The sequence below is a fragment of the Neomonachus schauinslandi genome, chromosome 3, assembly GCF_002201575.2.
Source record: "Neomonachus schauinslandi chromosome 3, ASM220157v2, whole genome shotgun sequence".
In the NCBI taxonomy this organism is placed as follows: Eukaryota; Metazoa; Chordata; class Mammalia; order Carnivora; family Phocidae; genus Neomonachus; species Neomonachus schauinslandi.
Genome location: NC_058405.1, coordinates 3,262,008 through 3,288,783, shown reverse-complemented (window position 1 = coordinate 3,288,783; position 26,776 = coordinate 3,262,008). Strand labels below are relative to the sequence as shown.

At 48.8% G+C, this 26,776-nt stretch overlaps 1 protein-coding gene across 1 annotated transcript in view; it reads right to left on the bottom strand.

Annotated features, from left to right (window-relative positions):
* Window positions 1-13,097: 13,097 nt before the first annotated feature.
* IRS2 (insulin receptor substrate 2) overlaps window positions 13,098-26,776 on the bottom strand; it is a 33,604-nt gene continuing 19,925 nt past the window's right edge. Inside the window, 1 exon segment of the mRNA XM_021695948.2 lies at window positions 13,098-13,143. Within this exon segment, the coding sequence (XP_021551623.2) occupies window positions 13,139-13,143 (5 nt within the window). The 3' untranslated portion in view covers window positions 13,098-13,138.

Below are 26,776 nucleotides of genomic sequence, written 5' to 3'. Positions count from 1 at the left end.
AGCAGCGTCACAAAGCAGAAATCTGCCGCCCACAGCTCTGGAGGCTGGCATTCCAAGATTGGGGTGCTGTGCTGCCGGGCTGTGCTAGGGCCTCCTCTGGGTCACAGACCACATCTGTCCTCTTGCAGGGGGACCGGCGAGGGAGCCCTCTGAGCCTGTTTGATAAGGAACTAGCCCCCCTCGGGACCTCGTACTTCCCATGCCGTCACCCTGAGGGTGAGGTCCAACAAATTAATCTGGGGGTACATACACATGTTCAGTCAATAGCAGCAAATAAAGATTAGAAGTTATTTGATAGGAAACAACACAAAAACGATTTCAATAGATATTTTACATTTACTTGCATGGGCATTTTGGGGTCGATCAATAATTACAAGTCACACCTTGCCACCTGAACTTGAATGCAAAGGAAACATAGAAGTTTTCTTTTCTTCCCCAAAAGAGTAGTTTGTTTGTTTGTTTTTAGGATTTTATTTATTTATTTGAGAGAGAGAGAATGAGAGACAGAGAGCATGAGAGGGAGGAGGGTCAGAGGGAGAAGCAGACTCCCCGCCGAGCAGGGAGCCCGATGCGGGACTCGATCCCGGGACTCCAGGATCATGACCTGAGCCGAAGGCAGTCGCCCAACCAACTGAGCCACCCAGGCGCCCCAAAAGAGTAGTTTAGAGAGCCGTGTGATGGAGCCTGGGCCCACAGACAGGGTGAGGGCCCGAGATCCCCTTTCCGAGGAACTGCTCTTCAGCAATCAAGCAGAAGCGCACCTTGCGGTCCGTCTGGCCTCCGCATCCTGCCCGAGTCACCAGCTAACAGCTGTGGGTGCTGCGGGCATCCACGCCATGCACAGGCTGCCTTGCGTGTAGACATTTACTCCCGGGGCTGAGCCTAGTTTCAGCCACACCTGGGTGCCTCAGGTAATGAGGAGACAACTTCTAGTGGCGGGGAAACAACATACCTTTGAATAATTGGAATGTGTGTGCAGAGGGAGGTAATTGCCCTCTTTGGAATGGAGCAGCTTTGCTTCCTGTTGGAAAGGAGGCAGACACAGTGAAAGGCTCTCGTGCCGGCTTCCCGTTGTATTCAATTAGCTTTCTAGAGGATGCTGGAAAGGACACTCCATTGCCAGAGCCAGGATTTAGGAGATCCGGAGAAAGCCCCCCCGGGGGAGTGCCACCTTCAAACGTGGTGGAACCCGAGGTAGGGCATGACATGATCAGTTGAACTAGATGCGGGGGTGTTATTTTAATTTTATGTCGCCAGGGCCTGAGTTAGACACGCCGCCCTTCAGTGCAGTCTTCAAAAGTGCACTAACACTGAGTAACTCCTAGGGGATTGTGATGAGAAAAGGGAGCTCACGGCTCTCTGAAGGCTGAGACCCCGGGGCCTCTGTGCACTCGGCAGGGACAGTGGCGTCGCCCACACTGGGCTGGCTCGGCCAGCCGGCTGGACGTTGTTAGTTCAGGCTGAGCACATGAAAGCAGGAAGCAGTGACTTTGATCCAAGAGTTCGTGTTTTCAGAAAATGGACCGGACCGGCAGGAAGGAGAGTGAGTTTGCTTTGAGGGCAGTAAACGAAGTCTGGGCCGCCTGCCACGGAGGAGCACTGACCTCCCCGGCAGGTCCTCGAAAGCTCAGGCAGCCGGTGGGAGCGGGCAGCGCATATCCCATCCCTTCCCATGCCCCGTGGGGAGGAAGCAACCAGGGTGGGTTCGGTGCTGGGGAAACCTAACGGAGAACCGCGGGATGGAGCTGCCGAGCCAGGCGGCACCGTCTGGGGCTCTTGCCGGCAGATGCCCTGGCCGGCCAGGAGCTCCTTCTTGTCTGGGTTCCCTTACCACTCGTGTTCATCAGGGAGGGCCAGGCTCACTCTCAGCCCGAGGCTCCCCTCCTCCTTTGCAAGGACTCTGACAGGTGCGTGATAGAGCCTTGCAGAGATGGACGCCCGTGTATGTCATCTTACGCCATTGCAAGTTAAATGACCTCTGTTATTTTTTAGGGGAAACCTGCTCACCCACGGACCCAGCTCGACACAGCTAAAAACCAAACCTGTAATCTTACAAAGTTGCTGTGGGAGTGACTGTTTCTGGACATCCTCTGGCATCGCTGGATGGTGGAGTGAGATGCCCTGTAAAAAAAAAAAAAGAAAGAAAGAAATCCACAGCCAGAGAGAGGGCACTTTCTGAAAACTTTATCTTTGCTTCTTTTAGCAGGACACGCCCATCTCGGTTCCTCAGCATGGCAGTGAATATTCCTTACCCTGCGAGAACGGGTGAGATCGTGACAATGTTTTGTGCTTTGCTTTCTTTGGACAGCATGGACATTTTTCACAGATGTCATGGAATACACGAGATCCAATAACGTGATAATAGTAATTGCATCAGTGGATAAAGAAACTATACAGCCTGGTAATTTCTGATGATGCTGACTCATGAAATTAACCTTCTGGAACCTGGGGTGATGGACACAGCAGATCAGGACCCCACTGGCAAGGGCCCCGCCTCATGTCCGCTCTGGACCTCCCCAGAAGCCCTCTGGGTGACCGGCCAGAGATGACATGGCTCAGTGCTGTCCGGCAGCAGAGATCAGCCCAGCCGCTCGGGCTGCAGACAGCGGCTCATCTGTACGCGCCCCGGTGTGGTGAGCGTGCTCGTCAGCCCCAGCAGCCTCGGCTCCCACACGTTGCCCTTGGCCGTGTCGGTGAGAAGGGGGTCACTGCCATCTGATGCCTCGCTCCCAGCCCTTCTGGTGCTTCTGCGGGCATAGCCCCCACTAGGGGACATACTGTTTCTGCTAATGTCCAGCCTGCCTCTGTCCTTCCCTTTCTCCTGGAATATATACTCACTCCAGATGAATAGCCCTTCAAGGCCAAGTTGGAAGTTTCTGTTGTTTGCGTAATGCCGTTCGTTCTCCTATTCCGCCCATTCTCTGTATTAGGCAGTAAAGCAAAGCTCTTAACAACCATAATAAACCTTGATAGATTATTTGCATAACTGATTCTCATTTAAACAAGAGGATTAAATAGTTCACTGACAACCTGAAATGGTAGAGCAGGAACTAAGACTTCGGCCTTCTTGTTTCTCCAGTATTTCAAATGTTTTTCAGCCCCAGGGCCTTTGCACATGCTGGTCCCTTGGACTTTGATGCTCTTCCTCTGAATCTCCCCCAGAGGGCCTCCTCAGGCCTTTGTTCAAGGGTCATCTTCTAAGAGAGGCTTTTTCTAGCCACCACAGAAGATAATGCTCCCACCATTTTCCCCAAGCTAGCCCTCTTTATACTATCCCCTGTCCTGTTTGTCTTCATCTCATGTTTAGTGACTTGTTTGTCACCAGACGTTCCATGAGTGCTAGGATGCAGGTTTCCTCCCCACACTGCCTCCAGTGCCTGGAAGAGAGCCCAACACGGAGGAGACACACAAACATTGTTGAAGAAACCAATGGTGGAGAAAGGAAAGGTTCTCAGTGACATGTTTCAAACATGCAGGCGCATAGAGTGACCTGGCTTCTCAATTATTTGAAGGCAAACACCTTCACAGTTGGACGGGGACGGTCGTGCTTTTCTACGTCTTCTGAGTGGGAAAAACGGAGTGAATTTTCTGGTCTAGTGATTCTCATCATGAATTAGTGCCGAACGAATTTCCCCATTGCCTCCAGGTAACTGCGTGAGGGACCAGAGCTAAGGATGTCCTACCAGAATTGAAGTTCACATGTCATCTTAGTCATTTTAAATGTGTGCATTTTTCCCTGAGAAAGCGGAGGTGTTCTCACGACATAAGATTACACGGCTGTTAACAGATATATCCCTGTGTATATTTCCTTTCCAGCACTGCATAGGTCACAGTAAACACATGTTAGTCAAACCATTACTCTGCTATGGGTGATGCTTTCAGCGCTCGTCCATGAGCACCACGAGCCTTTGGACTAAGTCCTTCATTCAGTTCAGGGTCATGCAATTTTAAAAATCCTTGAGAGGAAAGGAAACCTAATAAAAGGTATATATATATTTTTTTTTAAGATTTTTTTTTTTTTATTCATTTCACAGAGAGAGACAGCGGGAGAGGGAACATAGGCAGGGGGAGTGGGAGAGGGAGAAGCAGGCTTCCCGCGGAGCAGGGAGCCCGATGTGGGGCTCGATCCCAGGACCCTGGGATCATGACCCGAGCCGAAGAGCGTCGCTTAATGACTGAGCCACCCAGGTGCCCCTATATTTTAAAAATCAAACGACATGATCAAGTTAATACAAAGGAAGCAGGTGTTTTTGAAGTCAGATCTACATACATAATGTGTCCCCCCCTTTCCTTAGACTGAGAGCCCTATTACATTTTGGGGCACAATGTTCCCAGTTCAAAGTCTGTTCCCCAGCTTCTCCTGCAGCTTCTACATTTGTCTAAAGTCCAGCCTGTGAGACTCAAGAAGAAGGTCCACTTATAAAGCAGCTGACTTTTTTGTGTGTGGCCCCTTCATCATTCTTGTTGGAAAAGCAAGTGTGATGGCTGGAGCTGCAGAAGCCATATTGGGCCACGAAGAAAACCTGAAGGCGGAAAACGTGCACTGGAGATGGCAAAGCTTAATGACAGAAGGAGCTGGGATCCTGGGAAACTTCATGAAAACACCATACCAGCCTTGAAATGTCCACATTTGGTCTCGTTTTACCTGAGAGAATAAACCCCTCTTTGTTTGAACCATTGTTGTTTTGGCCTTTCTGTTCTAGGGAGCTACATGTAATTCCCACACATGCTAGGTACTGAGGGAACACTAGGATTGAATATGAATCACTTATTATAATTCGGAAGATGTATTTTAATTCCCCGAGTAATGTTATGCATTCATAAAGCCAATAAACAAGGTAAATTTTGAGAAATAATGCAAGTACACAGTATAATCGTTCAAGACCAATGAGCTCACTTAGACTGGTACTGTTTTAGTAGAGTACACAAGACAAAGGCATTCATTCAAAATATTCAGCAAACACTCGTGGAGCCTACTACGGACCGTGTGCTGCGTTAGCTCTGCTGAAGCACAGCGGGAAAGACCTGGCACTTGGAATGAGTGCTTTGAATTCTGACTCACTGTTTATTAGCGGTGTGACCCTGAGCAAGTTGTGCAATCCCTCTGAGCTTCGGTGCTCTGCATCCTACTTAGCCCTTGGGCGTTTGTGGATCCAGAGGAGTGAGTAACCAGCTCTGCTTAGGTGAGTTGAAAATAGGTTGTGTTGTCATTAAGACTGCTGCCCCAATATTTATGGATTTCCTCCTTCTGATACATGGTGGTGCTGCTTCCTATCCCCTTTGAAGATGTGGCCATAGCATGCGCTTTGGTCAATGAAAAATGAGAAGTGACATGTCTCACTTCTGACTGTAAATTTTCAGAAGCGGTGGATAATTTGCATTGTTTTCTACTGTGCAGTGATCCTGGGAGCAAATCCGTGTGCCTCCATCTGCCCTGGTCTCCGGTGACCACCGTAAGCTAGACCACACTCCTCCCTCCACCCACTCACACTGGAGATGTTATTATGAGAAATAAGCCTCTGAGATTTGGGGCTCGCTTATCACCGCAGCATCACCTAGCTTATCCTGATTGATCCAGGTGATGATATCTGTCTTGAAGCCTGAGTACCAGTTTCCAGGTAAAGAAGGAGCCCTCAATGCTCTAGGGCAAAGGGAACAGAGTCTGGAAAAGGTTCATGTTGGTAATGAGTTCACTGTAACTGTTAGCAGCCCTGGGAGCGTGCGGCAGATGAGTCTAACCAGGTGGAGGGGGCAGAGTGTATAGTTGGAGGAGCCCCTCACAAGGTCAAGTCCCCAAAGTGATTCAAACTCAGAAACCATTCAGCTGGATCTCTGGATTCAATAACTTTTAAAGAGCTTAAAAATGAATCTGTAAACAAAAGTCAGAATAAGATCAAAAGGGGAATGAAGTCCTCTAAAGCAGCGTACTAGGACCAAGCAGCACTAGTGCATTAGAAACGTCAGGAGCAGACACGGCTGAAACAGAATCACGGACACGGAGAAAACTCTAACTAACCGGAGTGAGTACAGACAGGTAACAAAGGAGAACGGCATTAAGACATTTACAGAGAAGCTAACGATTGGAAACGAAGATGCATCAGAGATAAAACCCACCCGTAATCATTGCCCCTAAAGTAGAAAACTCAATACATTTTCAAAATCAGAAGCTTTCAAAGGTATAATACAGGAAGTCCAGCAATTCTTTTCAGCGTCATTCTGTCTCCATCCGTGTGTGAGCTGGGTGTAGCTCCGGGACTTCGGCAAGTCTCGGGCACGGACAAGCAGAAGGGGTGGCCTGCGGTGGGGGCCATGATGGGCCCATCGAAGGCCGCGGAAGCCACACCGTGAAGCGCCGTGTCTACCAGGCTCAGGAAGTTTGACTTTTCCTATAATATAATGGGCTGGGGGAGGGGGGGGCAAAGGATCTTTAACCAAGATGGAGAGATGGTCATGCGTGGATTTTGTAAGGATCATTCTGTCACTTTGGCTGCACCGAGTGTTGTCATCCCTCGAAGTAACATGACTGGAGGTGCTCTAGCATGTAGGTGATGGTCAGGATTGGCCTAAGATCCTGATCTTCGCCTCAGGTTTTTAGATCTTTACTCCAGATTCTTAAACACTGTTTGCTACATATTTGCACTACAAAGTAAACTGGGCATAATCATTCTCTTGTTCCTGCTCAAACCCACTGCTAAGTAGAGCCCTAGTCTTCGGAGATGCCAGGGCCAGAAACAGGAGCGGGCCCCGCGGGTTTCCAGGCTGTGCTGTTGGCAGGTGCATCCAGGACAGCCGCCCCTGGCTCCCAGAGCTGAGAAAGGCAGGAAGGGCCATGGGGTGTGTTGGGCCCGCCTGCCGCCCTCCCTTCCCTTCAAAGAAAGTCCTATTTCTTCAGGCTTCGGAGAATGTCATCTAAAATTCTTTCGACGTCAATACTGGCATTCAATAATCCTCATTATTATCAAGTTATTCCTTGCGGAAAATGAACATGCCTTTCCCACTGCCTTTCATCGTTCTCTTGTTATATCTTCTTTCAAGAAGGTCGGTGACAAATCTCTTTTCTTATCATAGCCTCTAACGTCACCGATGGGGATAAATCACCACGGCTTTCCAACCTAAACAGTCCTTGTTTTAATGCTCCTGCAAAGGTCTGATTTTCCATCCTTTGTATCTTTTTATTTTTAAGGATTTTATTTATTTATTTATTTTTTTGACACAGAGAGAGAGACAGCGAGAGAGGGAACACAGGCAGGGAGAGTGGGAGAGGAAGAACAGGCTTCCCGCGGAGCAGGGAGCCCGATGCCGGACTAGATCCCAGGGTTCTGGGATCATGACCCCAGCCGAAGGCAGACACTTAACGACTGAGCCACCCAGGCGCCCCCGTCCTTTGTATCTTGATCTTTCATAAAATAGCTTCCGATGTTGTACAGAATAATGAAAACAAACCTACAAAAGAACACTGTGCTGGAATTATGTTCAGGGTCTGGAAAACAACAATTCTGTAAATATAGGCAGGCATCATTACTATGTTTTTGATCAAGCTAAACTTATCACTTTATTCCACTTGTACTTTATTAGGAACCCCCTTTTCGAAGTCCCCGGAGATTGGGAGTGTGTGCAATGTGAACGTTAGAGGGCCCCTTTGAGGTCTACTTGCATTTGAAAGGGTTCCCATCACGGGTCCCTTTTCTGCTGCCGCTGCCAGCCCCGCCCTGCGAGACACCACCCCGTCTCCCAGAGTGTCACCAGCATCCAGCTCCATTCACCGCCTGGCAGGCTGGCGCGTCCCTGGATGCTGACGGCTCCCAGGCTCAGGGGGCGAGCCTCGTTCAGTGCAAACTCCCTCCCCAGGGACCAGGATCACAATGGTCAGGGACCTGGTTCTGGTCCGTGGGAGTGAGGCCCGGCTGGCTGGGGGTAGGTGGCTCTGGGACCGTTTGCATCCCTTCAGAAAGTACCCAAGGGTGAGAGACTATCTTTATTGGATATTATTATGGGAGGATATGCCTTATGGGGCCACTACAACCATCTTATAAACACGAGGGGACAGGTCTGAGAGAGAAAAACCAAGATGCTGAGGGTTGCGGAGTAGAAGGTGAGAAGGTCCTGGGCCCCTGATGAGGCCAGGTAGCTGCCTAAGTAACCCAGCCCTGCACCCTTGTTATGGGAGATAATAAATCCCTTTACTGTTCAGTGGTTATCAAAATGCGGTCCCAGACCGGCAGCCTCAGCATCTCCTGGGACGTTCCTAGAAATGCAAATCCTTGAGCCCCACCCCCCAGGTGACTGAAAAGAAAGTCTGGGGATCCATCGTCCCATGATCTGGTCTCACAAGCATTTGATTTGATTCCAATCAGCCCAAGTGCTGGAGAACTGGCATCAGCCATTGCCCTGGGTTTTCTATCATCTGCGGTAAACTCTATCCTCGTGAATACTTGTACGGTGTTGCACACCTCTTTCCTGGGAAATGCAATCAATTTGATGTTTTTGTTTTATGTGGGGGTCACCAGGGAATCTGTGACATCTCAGATGCGAAGGCTGAAGAGAGGGGGCTCGGGCCGCTCAGGTAGGGTTCTTGAGGTGTAAGGAACTTTGTGACAATTTAGAGCTTTTAGCGTTCCCATCCTGGATGAAAGGAGCAGACTCTGAAAAAGAGGAAAAGAAAACCCAGGAAGCACAGCTCAGGTCAGAAGAGCCCAGAACTCTCTCTACATGTCGTGGCAAAGGCCATGAGTCACTCGAGGGCTGAGGAAGATTCAAGGACATCGTTTTAGCACGTAATCAGGGAGGTACTAAGGACAAGCAGGCACGAAACTGCCCAACAGCTCAACAGCGTCCTTTGGAGAGGCGAGAACGAGCTGAAGAGCGGAACAGAGCCGGGCTGGGGGAGGAAACCCCGGCCAGATCCTGGAGGGGTGGTCACGGTGCCCAGCTGCCAGTCAGTGTGCGAGGCCACGCAGCCCTGTCTCACGGATCACTGCCAAAGCGAGAATCGGAACCTTCAAGTTCACCGAGTTGTATCAATCAGGGAAACGCGGGAGAGCTGCGCGGGGGGGGGGGGGGGGGGGCAGTGATGGAAGAGACACACCGCACATTTCAAAGGAGCAATTATCCCCTTTGTCCTTCAAGCGGGGCATCACAGCGTTGCTGTAAGTCATGCTGGCTTCACTCAAATGCTAGCACACCTCGCCTCTTCAGACCTCCGTGCACCCGCGAGTGAACAGCCTGCCCCGTAATGCCTGACCGGGGCCCGGGGTCCTGCAGGTCAGCTCGGATCCTGGACTCTCGCGGAGGATGCCGGGCCAGGAGACCGTGAGCGAGCCGTGTCCTGCAAGCTCACTACTGAGACCATCCGCAGGTCGGAATCACTCTTCCCAAAATCAATAGAGTGGGATCTCCATCCTTCACATCATTCTGTTCTATGAAGCTTAGCCTTCTCCTCAAAGTCTCTAGATCAGTTTCGAGCAAACGCTTCTGGCAATTTGTGGATCTTGGCAACGACTCCCCACTTCATTTGTAATCAGCTCTTTTGAGTAAATCCATTTGCCGATTCCTGCTCTATGGGACTCTCCTAGAATGGCAGCTATGACCTGCTTTTTCACTAGAATAGTCAGATTTCAGAGGCATCAAACCTGGGAGACCATCTTCTCCTCTGTGGCTAACGGGAGACCCCGTGTAATCCGTCCAGCTGCGAATGGGCTGCCCTGCCGCCTCCAAGTCCCCAAACACCCCACACAGTGTCCACCAGCCTCGTGACCTGAAAGCCAACATTTAAAATCGTCATCCAAACTGCGCTGGTTCCATTTGCTCAGAAGAGGTGACACCCATGTTACTGCAATCCTGTAATGTTAGGGTAAAGTGGAGGGCAGAAAAATGACTTCCAACAAGGAGGTAAAGTTGTTCTCGATAAAAATCAATAGTCAGGGCACCTGGGTGGCTCAGTTGGTTGGGCGACTGCCTTCGGCTCAGGTCATGATCCTGGAGTCCCTGGATCGAGTCCCGCATCGGGCTCCCTGCTCGGCAGGGAGCCTGCTTCTCCCTCTGACCCTCCGCCCTCTCATGTGCTCTCTGTCTCTCTCATTCTCTCTGTCTCAAATAAATAAATAAAATCTTTAAAAAAAAAAAAATCAATAGTCATTTTTATATTCTCTGCCTCCTAAAGTGCACCTGCCAGCCGCCGCAGTGACCCTGCCTGGATGCATGGGTCCACCCCTCCCAAGTGTGCATCCCCGGGAGGAGGCAGGGCCAGGAGCACACGTGTGCCGATCGGCCTCGACCCCGGCTCCTGGGCTCAGAGCTATGGTCCCTGCGCTCCGGCCGCGTCAGCTGTAAAACGAGGATGGGGACTCCTACCACCTCGGGTGTTACGGACTCTGAAGGAGCGAGTGTTGGTACAGCACTCAGAACAGCATCTGGCCGGCCCACTGTAAGCAGTCTGTGTTTTGCGAAGTCAGTAACATCTTTGTTTGCTTAATACATTTCCTTTTCATAAATTCTGTCATTTGGGGAATATTGTCGGGTTTCCGGGATTAAAACATTTAAATTAAGAGGCATCAAAGCAATTTCAAGAGCTTCGTGTTTACTTTTTTACTCTCAAACAGCAGGAGTAGAGTGGCTTTATGTGAGACTCAGAATCCACGCAGAAGAAGATATCCTCAAGGCTTTATTCGTTTCATAAATAGTGTATTTTATTTTATTGCATATGGCTGTTAAGGAGAGCATCCATGATCAATACAGACTGAGTACAATGCACTATTCTAGGTCCGTTTACTGTTGTTTCCAGCAGCGTCACATCGACCCTTATACACAGCGCGCACAGTGGAAGACAGAGCAAGATAGGTAAGTCTCTTGTCATATCACAATAGCAAGAAATATATTTAACATCTCGATATCCAGAAACAATACGTACCCAAAAAGAAAACACTGTTTAATAACTGTTAAAGTTTATATAGCAAAAAATATTTTAAATTTAAGGTAAGTCAGGCAAAATGTACAAAGACCCAATATACATTGTGAAGTTTTAGCAAACATAACATTTATACATTTTGGTTCCATTCTGTAAACTAAATTAAAAATGTAAATATTGCATATGCCTTTTTTTTTTGAAATGTACAGGATAGAGGAAAATTTAGTATATTATCAACTTTTTATTCTGCTTGTTGTAAGCTGCAGTATGAACGGGAGCCACGCATATGGTGCCAAGACTACTCTAAGTATAGAGCCCTACTTACATATGCCATACACACACCGTACCCAGCAGGGCCCTCACTCGGTCCTACTGAACCGGGGGGGGCTGCGCAGCAAACATCAGCCATCGATTCCGAGTCCCAAAACTAAATCCGAACTTCAGGACATTTTATACATTTTCATAAAGTATACGTATCATACACTGAAACTGACCTTCAAACTAACATCATATGGTCTATACACTGTTGCGACGTGTGATTTTAGAAAAGTAAAACTTTAAAAATGTTCTGGGGGATCACTTTACATTCAACTTTGTCTCGCAATACAATCCTCTGTTCTAAAAGTTCAGCATGGAAGCAGGAAGACTTTTGCATTGCCATTAAATATATTTTTAAGACATTGAATTTTTTGGTCTTCCTCTAAAAAAGCCTCATTTTATTAATGCATTATTCTATAGTGATATATATCTATATATTTATATATATTTTTCTCCCAAAAAAAAAAAAAAAAAAGCTCACATCTCCAATGAATTAGCGTAACCTCTACAGGACTATCCGAGCAGACAGGCACTGCAAACGTGCCCGTGGGAGGGGGGTCTGCAGCCCTCCGCCACGTGTCAAGGGGGCAGCGAGGTGACATGACATTCTGCTGGTCAAGGTCAGCAGTTCTAATCACCACAACACTGGTATCTTCAGAACACTGGAAACATAAAATGAGGGTAGTCTCGTCAGGAACTGTTTCAACAAGTCAGATGTACTGTGAGGTTTTTTTTGTCTCCTTTTTCTTCTTCCCTTAACAACACAGGGGCCGGAATAGCTCTTACACCGAGTTCTTTGCTTCCCTTGTCTTTTTTGGAGTTTTTGTGTTTTTTTATTGTTGCTCAGGGCAGCCCATTGGCCCACATGATAGCATCAAGTGAAGATAATACATTTTTTTTTTTTTTTAAATCTGCCAAAGCCGTGACCACCCTTGGATCGCTAGCATGCCTACATGAATTTTTGGTTAAAGAAATGCAAGCTCAAGATTAAGGATAGCAGAGACATTTGAGCTTGTAAATAGGTTCAAAGGCTTTTGCAATTTGAAGTACCTACATAAACATCTACATAGAGAAGATGAAACAAGTCTGTTAAAGGTAAAAAGAGATATTCACCCCCTGCCCCAACCCCCCTCCCACCCCCACTACCCAATGTAATTGATGATTTTTCAAAAGTAGGTTGCTTCAGTTACACATAATTATTATTATTTATTAATCCATCTTCGAAGTCCAATCCCAAATTGCATTTCTGTTGAGAAATGTCAGTCCCACACTGGGCTCTGTCTGAGTAAACACGCAGGTACCTGGATTGGAGTCCACGGAGCAGCTGTGTCCTGGGGCCAGTTAATAAGGCTGAAAGGCCGCACTCGAGACGCACTCAGCAGAGATGCGCAGGAGGTCCTGCCAGCCCCCGGCCACGCAAATCCGGCTTTACCTGGAACTGAGGTAGGACTGTGGTAGTTTTGAGTGCATGCCAGTAAATGCCAGATTTTACCACTTTCATGGGTATTGGTAGAATCTCCTAGCATGCTGAGGGATAAATTTGCTTTGCTAAAATGAAAGTAAGAAGAAATTAAGACACTGGCCACGATTTAAATGACCAATGGGAACATCCAATTTTCTTGAGAATAACTTCTTCGGTGACTTTTGTCAACAAACAAACAAAACACAGCACAAACAGCAGAATGATGAATTTCCCCCACCGCAGGAACCAGGAGAGGGGCAGGTGTCCTTGCCTTGTTGGTTCAGACTCTAACACGGTCGCAGATGTTCCAAATCCTAGTCGTTGCTCAGACCCAAAAGAAAACTGTAAGCAGCTTCAGATTAAAAAAAAATAATAAAAAAGCAACCACGCTGAGCATCTTCTTCTAATGTCATTCTCTGATGTGTGACGTCATGTTGATAAAGCCAGACAGATCCTCACTCTGGAAAAGAAAGGGAAGGAGTCAGTGGTGACAGGGACTGCAGGAACAGAGCCATCTCGAGTGAGAGAGGAAGTCGTGTCACTCCCAAGCATGAGGCGAGCGCTCTGGTGAGGCCCCGGCTGGGCTGGACGCAGAGGCAGGATGCGGCCCTTGCCCTCGGGGACAAAAGCCCTGGAGCTAGCAGCCGGCCTGCTGCCCGGGGCCGGCTCTCGGTGGGGGCTGTGGGGGAGAAAGCTCACGAGGGGACGGACGCCAGGGCCCGGGGTCGCGTCCTGGAAACCGTGCCATCGGGGGTTGATGGGAACACGGGACAGGCAGTGAGTCTGAATTCTGCCTCGGAAAACCCTCCCAGTGGATCGTGTATCCCCTTCCCAAAGCGACCAGGCCCACACACTCGCTCCTGCAGCGACCCGCTTGTCATCCCAGACCCTCCTCATCTGCCCCGCTGCCCCGGGGCCAGGTTAGGTCACCTACCCCCATGAGCCTGGTGGTGACAGGCCATTAGGACCCCAACCCACTCCAATGGCTTCCTGCCTTCCAGGCCCAAGGATCAAACTTTTTCAACCTGTCCCCAATCTCCATTGTTTCCAGCATGTTTTTACTTCACTAACTGCCCGTTAAAGAACATAACGGACAGACCGAGTTGGGAGACTGACATTTCATAGCAAACTGCCTTTCTTTTTAAGCTTCTTGGCCTTTTTTCTTTTTTTTTAGATTTTATTTATTTTGGGGAGAGAGAGGGCGTGATAATGAGCACTAGCAGGGGATGGGGGGTGGCAGAGGGAGGAGCAGACTCCCCGCTGAGCAGGGAGCCCGACGCAGGGCTCGATCCCAGGACCCTGAGATCATGACCTGAGCTGAAGGCAGACGCTCAACCGACTGAACCACCCAGGTGCCCAAAGTTTCTTGGCTTTTTAATCAAAACCCCGAGTGGTTTGTCTGCACCCCCCAGAATGGCGGTGGCTAGGCCACCCTGCTGGCCACACCCTGCCCTACACAGGTAGGTGTTCTTCCCTGGCACCTGCGTGCACACCACCTGCACTTCCGAGTACTGCTCTCAAATCATTACAATCCCTCTTCGACCCTCCCCACACTGCCTGGTTTACTTCATTGTGAAGCCAATTCTCTTCCGTCCACCTTGAGTTCAGGGGCCTGCTCCCAGCAAGAGAGAATTTCCAGAGGACCCTGCAGCCAAGAATGAGCAGCTGGAGGCCCTGGTTCCAGCTCCGAGGGCTGCATCCCATGTGCGGCCAGAAAGACAAACTCCTGGACAGACAAGCGGCTGTCAACGGTCAACATGCAAAATAAACATCATACCTTTTCATGACTGGATTGTTGTAAGTTCCCCACGATGTGGTATTTTGGAGCAGTGCTATACCATATTTTATTATTTTTAAAAAGCCTTATGTCCTTTAAAAATTTTAATCCATAAACAGTTCCCCAAAGCAGAAACAGGGGCCAAATTTTGTCCTGGGGAGAGATGGGCCCCCCGGCTATTTCAGCATTGTCCCCGCCAGAGCCCATGTGAGAGCCCCAACCCAGACATTTGCATCCCTTAAGTAGCAGGTGTTTGCTGGAATCCACCTCGGACTTCCACTTCTCCCCAAAATAAGAGTCTGCGTTTTGTCACTGAGGCCCTGAGTGGGAGACGAATTCCCGGCGAACCCCAAGCAGGTGGTCAAGATGCCCTGGATCTGCTGACACGAAGATCTGGGGTCACAGTTTATTTTATTTTTACTCTAATGATTAGCTAAACGAGGCAGAATTGTCTCCTGTTAACCCTAAACCCATTATCTGGAAACAGCTAAGCAAGTCAATTCCTCAATCTCCCAAGTTTACACAGTCACAAAAATGAGGGTTAGCTGTTCCTGAGAATGCACCCCCCACTCACCCTGGCCACTTTCGGGGCGCGGCAGCCGTGTGAACTCCACATGGAGGGCATGCTCCGTGCCAAGACCCGGCTCCCACCATTAGATCTTCGGGAGCTCTCATCAAGGTAAACATGGAATTTTAGCTTTTTGAAGGTAAGTATATACACAACAAGTATCAAAACCTTCGTTTCTGCGCTTTGTCGCGGTGGGAGGAGCGTGGAGAAAGGCAGGGTCACCTTTCATTCATGCATTTGTGCACGCACTGATTTCACAGGGCCAGGGCACCTTAGGGTGCTGATGGGTGAGGGGGAGCCCCCAGGCAGGGAGCTGAAGCAGCCGTCCAGAGCTCGGCTCCCACACACGCTAGCCAGGGCCCTGAACGTGAGCACAGGCGGGGCGCGGCCAAAGGAAAGCGGCGGGGGCTCAGAGGATCCAGAGGCAGCGGGGTCCCAGACTTGGAACCCAGGGCAGCCCCCCCGGAAACCCCTCACTGCACCCTGCTCTGCTCTGCTCAGCTCCCCCATCCCCAGAGCTGGCGGATGCTGGTTCCTTTGTTTACTGACTTTTAAATTACGTTAAATGATCTCTCCTCCTGAAAATTAATCTGCTTCATCCAGACTAGGGAAAAAAAAAAGTCTTCTCACACTACTAACCTGACATCCTCGCCTTTAAATATTTATGCTTTCTAATGGTGATTCTGGCAAAATTTTGTGTGCTTTATTATCTACGTTAATTCTACTAGAAGCAAAGTACAAATTATTAATTTTATGATCAATCCACACCGAATATTCATTAGGATGGGAGACACTCCTTGAACTCATTAGGTGTAGCGGCAAAACAAAAAAGAAACATCAAGAATCACACGTTGTTCATGAATGCGATTACCAAGGTGTCTGGATTCTGTCCTGGAGGAAATGCGTCTCAAAATAATTTAAACTTATTGGCATTCATGGAATTTGTCATATAATCACACACAGTACTGGTCTGTAGCTTAGACACTGCTTTGTAAAGAAACCCATTCACAGAAGCACTGATCTAAGACAGCTGATTTAAAAAAAAAAAAAAATTTGCATTAACAAGATTTAAGTCGTTCCACTGGACGCATCACCCTGGCCAGCTACACCCCATCTTGCTCTGTCACGTGTGACAAATGATGGCTGCACGAAGGACCGTTTCCACGTGCCAGGTATCCTCACTCCTGGGTGGGGGGGGATAATTCCATGCCTTTTCTCTTCCACTTAAAAGAGCAATCAGAATGCAAGGGAGCGAGCACCCTCATTAAAGACCCCACCTTCAATCTGCTCTTTACAAAAAAAAAAAAAGAGGAAGAATCAGAAAGAAATAGAAAACAAGTCACTGAAAACCTTGTCATGGAAACAAGTGGGAAGCCTCCTTTGTCAGGAGCAGCACAAATATCGAAACACCGACATGCCTGCCGCCCGTTCGCCGGGCTCCGTGATTCCAAATACGAGCGTGGAAACGACAGTGGGCATCAGGTCTAGAACGCTCCAGGGATAAATCGGGGAAATCCGCACTGGCAAATAAATTCAGGCGGCATCTTCGATGCACATTCTGACTCATGACATTTTCATTTTGATTTCTCACGGGTATGTGGGTTTGGACGTGTCTGGCTTCGTGGCCAATATTTCAGTGTCCAGAATTCCGCACACAACCCTGAGGGGTAGCAAGTCTGCCCAGGAAGGCCCTGGTTCTCTCTGCAGAGAGCCTCATGGGTCCCACCCCGCGTTCCACGTGGAGCCCCGGGGAGGGCTGGGGGGAGATGTGCGTGGGGCCCCACGCAGACAGAGCCCCACACCCGACTCCACGGTGGGGGGCGCTCCCAGCACAGTGGCACGGACCGCACCCAAGAGAGCTATAGCCACACTTAGTGGGCGAAAATGACTTAACCCTTGCAGGCACAAAAGGAGTGGCCGCAGATAATCCTTGCGTGACAAACGAAACAACATACTTCTCAAAATTAAAACCTATATTTCCAGCGGCAACTATGATTAGGAAGAAAGAAACCTGCAATGAGCCCAGACATGTCCTTTGGCCCATTTAAACCTTTGATGTTAAACATAGACTTACAAGAGAAAATAAACTTTTCAGTTACATGAGAAATTCCTAGAAAAAGAACCCTGATAATACAGTATCTCCTTACTTGACTAAAAGCAAAACACTGTCCAATATACCAGAAGAAAAAAAAAAAAAGTAAGGCGAAGTGTGATAACAAACAAGCCAGAGATTCTAAGAAAAACGGTTACTTGAACTTCTCATTTAAATGGGAGAAAAAAATAACTTAAAAGGAAACTAGGGAAGAAGTTCCCCAGGACAAATGGGGGCAGTAAATTACTTTACCAACCCTACTCATGAAAGACTTCAAACTGTCCATTACATGAGATCACCTTTTCCACGGACAGGTAAAATCATTCCATCCTGAGTGCTTGCTGTTGAAGAAATGTCCCACAGCACCAAGTTGTAACCTGATGGAAATGACGCAGCGCGGACCGGGGCGAGAAGGTCTAGCCCTGGGAGGAGGCTGGGGATCATAAAAGGCGGCAGCTCTCCTTCTCCGTCAGCTCCCGTTGAATCGTTCCCGTAAGACCCTGTGTTAACCACCGCACACTAGAGCCCTCAGGGGCCCCGGCCCGGGGGGCCCGGCACCACACCTCTCCCCGCTTCCCGAGCCACAGCCGCCCACAGGGGCTGCACTCACTGCTTAGTGCATGTTCTCAGCACACTCACACCTGCAGTGTGCGTTTCATCCCCATGCTCGTTGTTAGGGAGCCTGACGCGCACACCCTACTGCTATTCTTCCATGGCAAGAACGCCCCCCCATACATGGGGCAGCAGCGTGCAACAGCGTAGGAGAAACAGGATTATTCTTCAGTATGGATGCCCAATGGGCAACATACCCCCTCAATTCCTGGCGGACCCCCTCTTAAATCATCAACGGTCAGACCTTCCTAGGTACCAACCAGACGAGGGAGCATCAGTGACTGGTCAGCAGTGAAGGACGGACTTTCACTGCCCCCAGGGCTCCCCTTACAAATGGGGCAGTCACCATCCATTGCTACAAATAAGGACAGAGGGGTAGGGTTCGGGCGGGGAGGGGAGGTCTGCGACTGTCACTTGGGCCCCGGAGTTTACACTCTTACACGGCACCTTCCAAAACTCACCCCAGTGACAAAAATACTGCCGGCCCCGGGCTGCTGCCGCATACACCTGTCTCCCCAGCCAGTGGAGCCCTCGAGCCCTGCCTGTCCCCAGCAGCTGGCCTGACGTTGAAATAAAGACCCACGTAGTTTATGCCATTTCTCACAGGCAGAAAAGCTAAAAAGAAAAAAGAAATTCTTCTAAAGGAGAACGAAACTTTAGAACTGTCTGAGGCCCAAGGGAAAAGAAAACCCTCTTCACTTCACGAGAGAGAGAGAGAGAGAAAGAGAGAGAGGCATTCTTAGGCAGAGGTCAACAAAGTACAGCCAAATCTGACCTGTTGCCTGTTTCTGTAAATAAAGTTTTATTGGAACACAGCCATGCTCATTCATTTGTATATGGCCGCTTCTGCACTTCAACCGCAGAGGGGAGTGGCCCTGCAGAGACAGTCCGCCCCAGGACATGACAGGAGGAAGGCAGCGAGGAGAAAGAAGGGTGAAGTACTCAAAATAACACCATATATTTCCATCTGTGTGTTACACCTGGAGACTAACTGATTCCCCCTCTGGATATTATCTGCAAGCTTACGTCCTTTAGAAATGCAATACCAGAGACTAAAAACCATGCTATCTTGTTACAGGCCCTACTGAAAATGAGGGAGCAAGTCACACGATCATTTCTGAAGCCAGCACACTTTTGGGATTAATTTCCCTTACCTACGGCCCTTCTATTTTGTTTTTCATACACAACACAGAAGTACTGAGTACATATGATTATTACAAAATACATCCTACAGTACTACTCTTTCAACTTCGACAGAGGTGAAGTTGTAATATGTCAATCCAAATCTTTTCTCTTTCTGGGGTCATTTATGAACATGAATATAAGCGTTATATTTCTGCCCTATGAAACGGTAAGAATACTTGAGCCAAATGATACCATGTGCGCTAAAATTGCAAATATCCGATGAACAGTGTAATTCTTTCCTCAGATTTAACACATTATTATGCTTATGAGTTTACACTGATGTAAAGAATATGTATTTTATACATAAAATATTCTTCAAAATATACTTCAAATATACTTCAAAAATATTGTTTATATCTGAAGTTCTCAAACTAAATATTACGTTTTTCCTACAAAATTAAGGAACGTACAATAACAATTTATTCAAAATATATCCACCCCAAATATCCTGTTGTTATGTTTCAAATGCACCTTTCTTTCCTTCAAATATTTAAATATTTAAGAGTTGCTATGGGGGTTACTTTAGTTTTATGATTTCATTCCTTTTTTATTATTATTTTTTAAAGATTTTATTTTATTTATTTATTTGAGACAGAGAGAATGAGAGAGAGAGAGCACATGAGAGGGGGGAGGGTCAGAGGGAGAAGCAGGCTCCTCGCCGAGCAGGGAGCCCGATGCGGGACTCGATCCAGGGACTCCAGGATCATGACCTGAGCCGAAAGCAGTCGCTTAACCAACTGAGCCACCCAGGCGCCCTCCTTTTTTATTTTTATTATTGAAATCAAAATAAGCATTTTCTGGAAGTCTGAAATTATGCCAAACACAACTCAAATCCCCTCTATAGTATCACTGAATAAGAGACAGACTTAGGAGCATAGTTAAAAAGGGATGGCCTCAGGATTCTAAAATACACTCTGGGGGCGCCTGGGTGGCTCAGTTGGTTAAGCGACTGCCTTCGGCTCGGGTCGTGATCCTGGAGTCCCGGGATCGAGTCCCACATCGGGCTCCCTGCTCAGCAGGGGTTCTGCTTCTCCCTCTGACCCTCTTCCCTCTCGTCTATCTCTCATTCTCTCTCTCTCAAATAAATAAATAAATAAATAAATATCTTTAAAATATACTCTGGTTTTCACATTTAACAATAACTGTAATTTGGAAACGTATTAAAGATAGAGCGCAATAAGCAAAAAAGTGCTTGTCTTTAAAGAAAGAAACATTTAATGGAAACAGGAAGATTCTGGAACCCACTGCCCCCCGCCCAGCCACCTCCCTTCTAGGTAGAAGCTTCCACAGCGCACAAACGGGCACAAACGCGCACAAATGCACCCAGTGGCCTGAGCGTCCCTGGCTTCTAACCTGCAGGCCCACTCCCTCCCCGTCCATAACATCCACATAATACAGGATGTCGGTGCTGTCTCCCGGGGGCTGAGAATAGATCTCACTTAAGGCTCTAGTGTGAATGGGCAGCCAGCCTTCAGGTGCAGGATCCCCCAGCGAAGTCAAGGCTGAGGGTCCAACCCTGCTGTGCCCTGGCTCATTCCCACCATCACTCATCTCAAAAGCATCCTGGGAGCTTAGGAATGAATGACTCAGGTCAAGCCATCCCCACCCCTCTGAACCGAATGCCATTCCAATGGCTCAGTGCGACGTGGGTGTGGACGGCCACCGGTTCCACCGGAGTCAGGGTCCTGGGGCCCATGATCCAGCACTGACCAATCTGTTCCTTCTTCTGAACACGGGGACCTTATTCCCCTGCCCTGAGTTCCTCCCTGGGCCACGGTGAAACTACCGAATGAGATTTTATGTATGCAAGTTACAAACAAAGAAGTCAAACACAATACAGAGAGACGTGGTTTTCCTTGTGCAGAGGGGCACGCACCACTCGCATTACTTGACCTTGCAGCTGGGTCCCTTTGCTTTTTCTTCAAGCCCCTTTAAACGGCGTATACGCGTAACCACATGTTCCTGTGAACTACAAAGACTTCTTAATAAGACAAGCCTGACTCCTCCCACCCCGCTCTCGGGCTAATCTGTGTGGCCACGGTCGTGGTATCTCTGAGCACGTTTGCCGTGACAGCATTTTCCTTCATTCAAAACTCTACCCGTGAATGACATCACGCACAACTGGGACTTCAAGCAGCAAATAAACAACTGATGAATGCACAAAAACAATGGCAAACAGCTCCCGGAATGAAATGAATAAACTTGTTTTAATTGGATAGAAGCAGAACAGAAGTAGAATTGTTTTTCTGGGGGTAACTCCAGGCCATTTAAAGCTCATCGTTCTCCAACGCTGCACAGAACGCCCTGCCTGGCTGCTCGCTCCACGTCCCATGCACAGGACAAAACGCGCGGACAGGGGTCACATGCGCCCCCACGCAGGCAGCTGCGCCGTCAGAGGAGGCACAAGTGCCTCCCCACGTCGAACGTGCCCCCGGCAAGCACGCACGCCGGCAGCTAGCCGGGCTCTGGCTGGTGGGGCCATGGGCGCAAGTCTCTGTCTCTCTGGTTTTTGTACAAAAGTGCAGCAAACTGTAGATCGACATCCAGACTCTGTTGCACACGAGAAAGATTTACATCCAAACGAAGTACTGTTTATTAAAATTTCAGTAGTGAAAACTGTAAAGTGCTAAGTTACAAACCATCTTTATCAAGTCCATTTACTGAAAAATAAAATCAAGTAAGACAGCAGCTGCTGATGGCCAGGCCCTCCCAGGGCAGAGGGGCCAGGGAAACGGTGGTTCCTCCTACCGAGCCCCAGCCCCAGCCTGCAGGTGACCCACCTCCACGCCCCACCCCCCACTTCACAGCCAGACAGCACCTAGGGCAGGTTAGGGTACCCCACGTGCTCTTTCGGCCAGAATGCCAAACTGCCTCAATGTCGCTCACAACTGGAGTCTCCCCAGAGTACAGTTGCTGGAGACTCACTTCTCCAGCCTTGGCAGAACTTAGTGGCCAGACCTGGTGGGCATTTTACATGCTCATCTGCTGGGAGGGACCTCCCACAGGAGGGGCTCTGGACCCCGGGACGCCTGGGTCAGGGGCCCGGCCTGGGATTTCTCAAGGCCTCTTGGGAGATTCGAGAGGGCAGGCAGGGGGACACCTTGGCCCCCGACTTTCCTGGAGGCCAGGGCCACAGCTGTATGCCCAGACCCAGGAAGAGCACCTGCTGCTGCCGCGTCCAGCATGGGAGGTATTCACGCGCGGGGATGGAGGGGCCCAGCTCCGGGCCACACTGAGGACATGAGCACACACGTCTCTCACCCTTCCCTCTTCTCTGGCGAGAAGAAAGCTGAGTGAAGGAACAAAACAGCTGATCACAGAAAGACACAGCTTCCCAAACGGCTCTAGGCTTGGGGAGGGGGACACAGTCAATTCGGTATGAAGACATTACTCTTGCCACCGCAAGAAGGCTGGACGGTCCGCGCTGACCGGCCCGCTCGCATCCCCAGGCCCTCCAAGCTGGGCAGAGCCCTCCAGGACTTTTAAGAATGCATTAAGAAGACAGGTGCCTTCCTAACCACCCCCCAGGGACCCAAATGACAAAATGCGACAGAGCGGACGGAAGCTGCGTACCCGGCAGTTACGTGACGCGCGGAGCGCTCCCCCCTCCGGAGGGCAGCCCGCCAGCCCTGATATTCCACCTATGGAAAGCATTCCCTCCACCTCCCAGTGGCAGGATTCTGTGGCACGCAGTCATAGGGGTTAACAGAAAAATAATGCTTATTTTCTCGATTTTCTAAGACAGAGAGCAACAGGTCATTTTGTAATTTCTAGCTGTTGTATTAAACTGAACACGAACGGGCTTCCAAGTGGCCTAAACCAAGAGGAACAGGAAGAAAATGAGTAAACTCGCTCTCATTTTGAACCACTGTGCACGGCGACAGTGAGACCCCCGGGAGTCGGGGCGCGGGAATCGGCCGGCCGTGCGCTGCGGGCCGCGGGGTGGGCGCCCCGGCCGCGCGTCCCTCGAAGGCCCTGGATGCGGGGCCCAGACCGGCCCACTTGGTGACACGCCGCCTCCCCCTCCCGCCTCTCGCCGCCGCGGGGCCTTCTGTACCAAGTGCTCCAGAGTTCAGGCAGCAGAGAAATCAAGGCGACCCATGAGCACAGACGTATTTCCTAGCACACGCACTTGAGCGTGAAAACTGAACTTGCACACTTTTGTCCTGGCAGAGGAAAGAGCGTCCCCGAGCCGAGGAGTAACTGCTAATACAGGGAAGCAGCCCATCAGGAGGAGGCCGTCTGTCTCATTGAAACAGAGGAGTTTAATAGTTTACGTATACTCCGTATTCTGTACACAGTTCACCAAAATGAAGAAAACTAAACCTAAATCCTGAAGACAGACCTCCACGCTCCGTCAAGTCTGAAAACCACACAAGCGACAAATAACTGCACACAAATCCATTTGCAAAACGTCCATGTCCCTCACACACAGGCTGAGGCCGGAGGGTCCCTCCGGCGTCCGCAGCTCCCGGCTCACTCCTAACATCAGCACTGTCCTGTCGGGGGTTCTCGCTACAAAATATGCGGCACACTCAGTTCTCCATCGGCTGGAGGACGAAGTCAATCCACTGCACAGCCTGATTCTGGCACTCCCTAGGAAAAGCAGAGCCTGCCGAACTCCCCGGGTCGGGGCTCAGCTATAAGCAGCCCCACAAGCACTAACCCAGCTCCAGACTCACCCTCGGTTTGTCTTGTCCAGGGTGACGGCCTTCCCCCCACCCCCCCCAAAGAAGCCACTGCGTCAGCTGGAAGACCCAGAACGAGGCAGCAGCAAACCTACCGGGACAACGCCTCCTTCCAGGCCCAGAGAGTCTCTCCAGCCTCAGGTTTTTCTTCTTTCTTTTTTTTTTTTTAAGATTTTATTTATTTATTTGACAGAGAGAGAGACAGCGAGAGGGAACACAAGCAGGGGGAGTGGGAGAGGGAGAAGCAGGCTTCCCTCGGAGCAGGGAGCCCTATGCGGGGCTCGATCCCAGGACCCTGAGACCATGACCTGAGCCAAAGGCAGACACCTAACCAACTGAGCCACCCAGGCGCCCCCTCAGGTTTTTCTTTTAAAACCTAAGAATAACAAGAACCTCCCTCCAAGGAGGTCCTGAGGACTTGACAACATTCAGAAATGTTTCATAAATTATAAGGTGCTTTACAGATGTTTGTGTAATCAAGTATGTGACTCCTCGAGTAGGCAGGTGCTTGGCTGTTTATCTCGTTTATCGTCTCCCCGCGGGCCCCCCACCCCCCACCCCATCGCATCTCAGTGCCTCAACCCACTTTCAGGGCTTCTCCCATTTTCTCTGCTAGTTTGGAGAAGCAAAGTCAAGAGCTGCCATATCCCTCACCAGGCAAAATAACACAAGATGGCAGAATTAGATGACGCCAGTAAAAGGCTTTAAATGCTCTAGATATTGTTCCAAAGACTCTATTTTCCTTTTATACTGTTAAATATGAACTGATGTCTTCACAATGGCTGATCGGGGACTACAGGTTATTGTCCCTTGTCACCTCCTTCGCTTCACCTAATAAGCTCTGCCTTTCTCCCTCTCCGCCAGTCACACTGATCCACTTCTCATTCGGGAACATGGCAGCAATCTTCTGCCCCAGGGCGTTTGCACAGCTACTCATTCCCTTTGCCTATATGAATTCTCCCCCTAAATATCTACAAGACCCGCTTCCTCATCCTACAAGACCTGCGTCCTCACCACCTTCAAGTTGTCACCTTTGCCCTCTCTCCCTTCCCCACTTAATTTTCTGGAGCATCTATTATTACCTACAATGCTTCACCATCTGAACACATTTCAAAATTAAATTTATTTCCTAGGTCTCAAATATAGACTTGAAGATTGAGTACCTTTTGTTTTTCTTTTTAGCATGGAAACCAAACCTGTTTCTTTCTAGCCCACACTTCAGTATTTTTCAAGAAGTGAAACATTTTAAAAGTGTTTAACAAGTAACAACTGGCATCTTCGTAATGAAAAAAATATTCAACAATTTGATAAAATCTGAAAGTTGAAGGGAGATCTAACCTTTCTGCCCCTGTCCCTCCCACCCACAGCCCTTCTTTCTGCTAAGCAGCCATTGAGTGGCATTCCCATCACTTTGTTTGGGGGCCGCAGAATAAAGGATGGGTTCACAGGAAGAACTTGCACCACCCGAACTAAAGAGAGGACATCTTTGCGAAGCAGCAGCGGATGGTGAGCCGAGAAGAATCAGAAGGCGCAGGAAAGGGAAGCTGGTAACCTAGCGTGGGGAAGTTTCTGGAATACTCCCTCTGACAGCAAAGACTGGGCACAAAGAGAAATTCTGGGACAGTTACAGGGCACAGGATAGAGTGAGCTACACCCAGCAGCCAGGACCCCAGCAAAATCAAACCTATTGTTTCTGAGAAGAAAACCGATCCAGAATCATCGGAGGTAACCCAAGAGGGTGGCGGAGGAGACTCTGCGCTGGACTGGCTCCATCAGAACCTTCCAGCGAGCCAGCCCACTGTGAAGGGTGGACACCTCCCGGAGCGCTCCGAGCGGCTGCCCAGGGGACAGCGTGCGTGGGGAGCACCGAGGGGCCAGAGGCTGGTTTCACGTCGCCCGTGACGACTCTGGTGTTGGGACACACTGAACCTCAATCGAGTGACTGGCTGAACCGTCTTCGACTCTAGGAAATGGCTTAAGACCCGAAGAATTCTGAACATTCCAGCTGAACAGGACAGACTCCAGAGTCGTGGAGATGAATGCTTATCACCCGGAGTTATTCTAGGAACTTAATTAAATGCTCCATGCCAGAGAAACTTGGGTATTTTACTGCTGTGGTTATTTCATTTGGAACGAAGACTACTAATAAACCAGCCCTACTGATAAGCTAAACTGCAAATAGTGATAAGAAGTAAAACGGAATTAAGGTGAGTCAGTTCTACTGCATCTTTAAAATTCTGATATGACCCTAAATACCAAAATGTCATTATATTTGGAAGCTACATAAACTTTAAACTTGGGGAAAAAAAGATGCTCATTTAGAAAATTGTCAAAATAAGTAAAAGCTAAAGAATGTTTTAAAATTCATTGTTTAGAAGTCTGTCAGGCTTTCATATCTAATATTTCCACACCATGCATTATTCAAGTTTTCATTTTTTTACTGAACCAATTGAAGTTAGTTTTCTGATGCTGACTGTAACATAATTGTACACTCCTGGATTTATAATATCCTAAAGGAGGAAGAAATACAGATTTCGCAGTGTTGCAACTAATATATTTTCCTAAATCCCACCTAAACATTTTCAGCTGAACCGTGTATTTATTAGAAGTCTACTCAGCAAACGAATGAAAGAAAGATCTTTGAAGAAGTGTCATTGAACTTACTTGATAAACATAACTGGAGGAGGGTATGAGTAGCTAATGGTGTTTTCTGTTTCATCTGTATATACAAAGTGCTATTTTAGGTCACGTTTATGCCAGAAAACAATTTTTGAAAACCCTACTATCATATAAGAATAAAACCGACGCATACATTGCCACAAGTCACTTGAGTAATTTACCTTCGAAAAAATGCATCCAGGCTGCAGCGTAAGAAACTGACCACCTTCTAGCAACTTCTGCCACTTTAGGAGTTCAGAGCTCCACTATGTTGACTGTCCCAGGGTCCTAGTACCCCCATTTCTCATCTTCAAACAAAATCAAGCTGCTCTACACACACTAATCCATGCCTTGTTTAATCCTGCTTATTGCTCAGAGTTTCTAAAGCACGATTTGCATAGTTTTTAAACTTAGTAAGAACATCTTGGCCTATTTCCAAAACTTCTCCCCCACCTCACAATTCCCCCGGACTCATCCACCCACCAGGTACCTGAGACTCTGCTCGGGGACAGG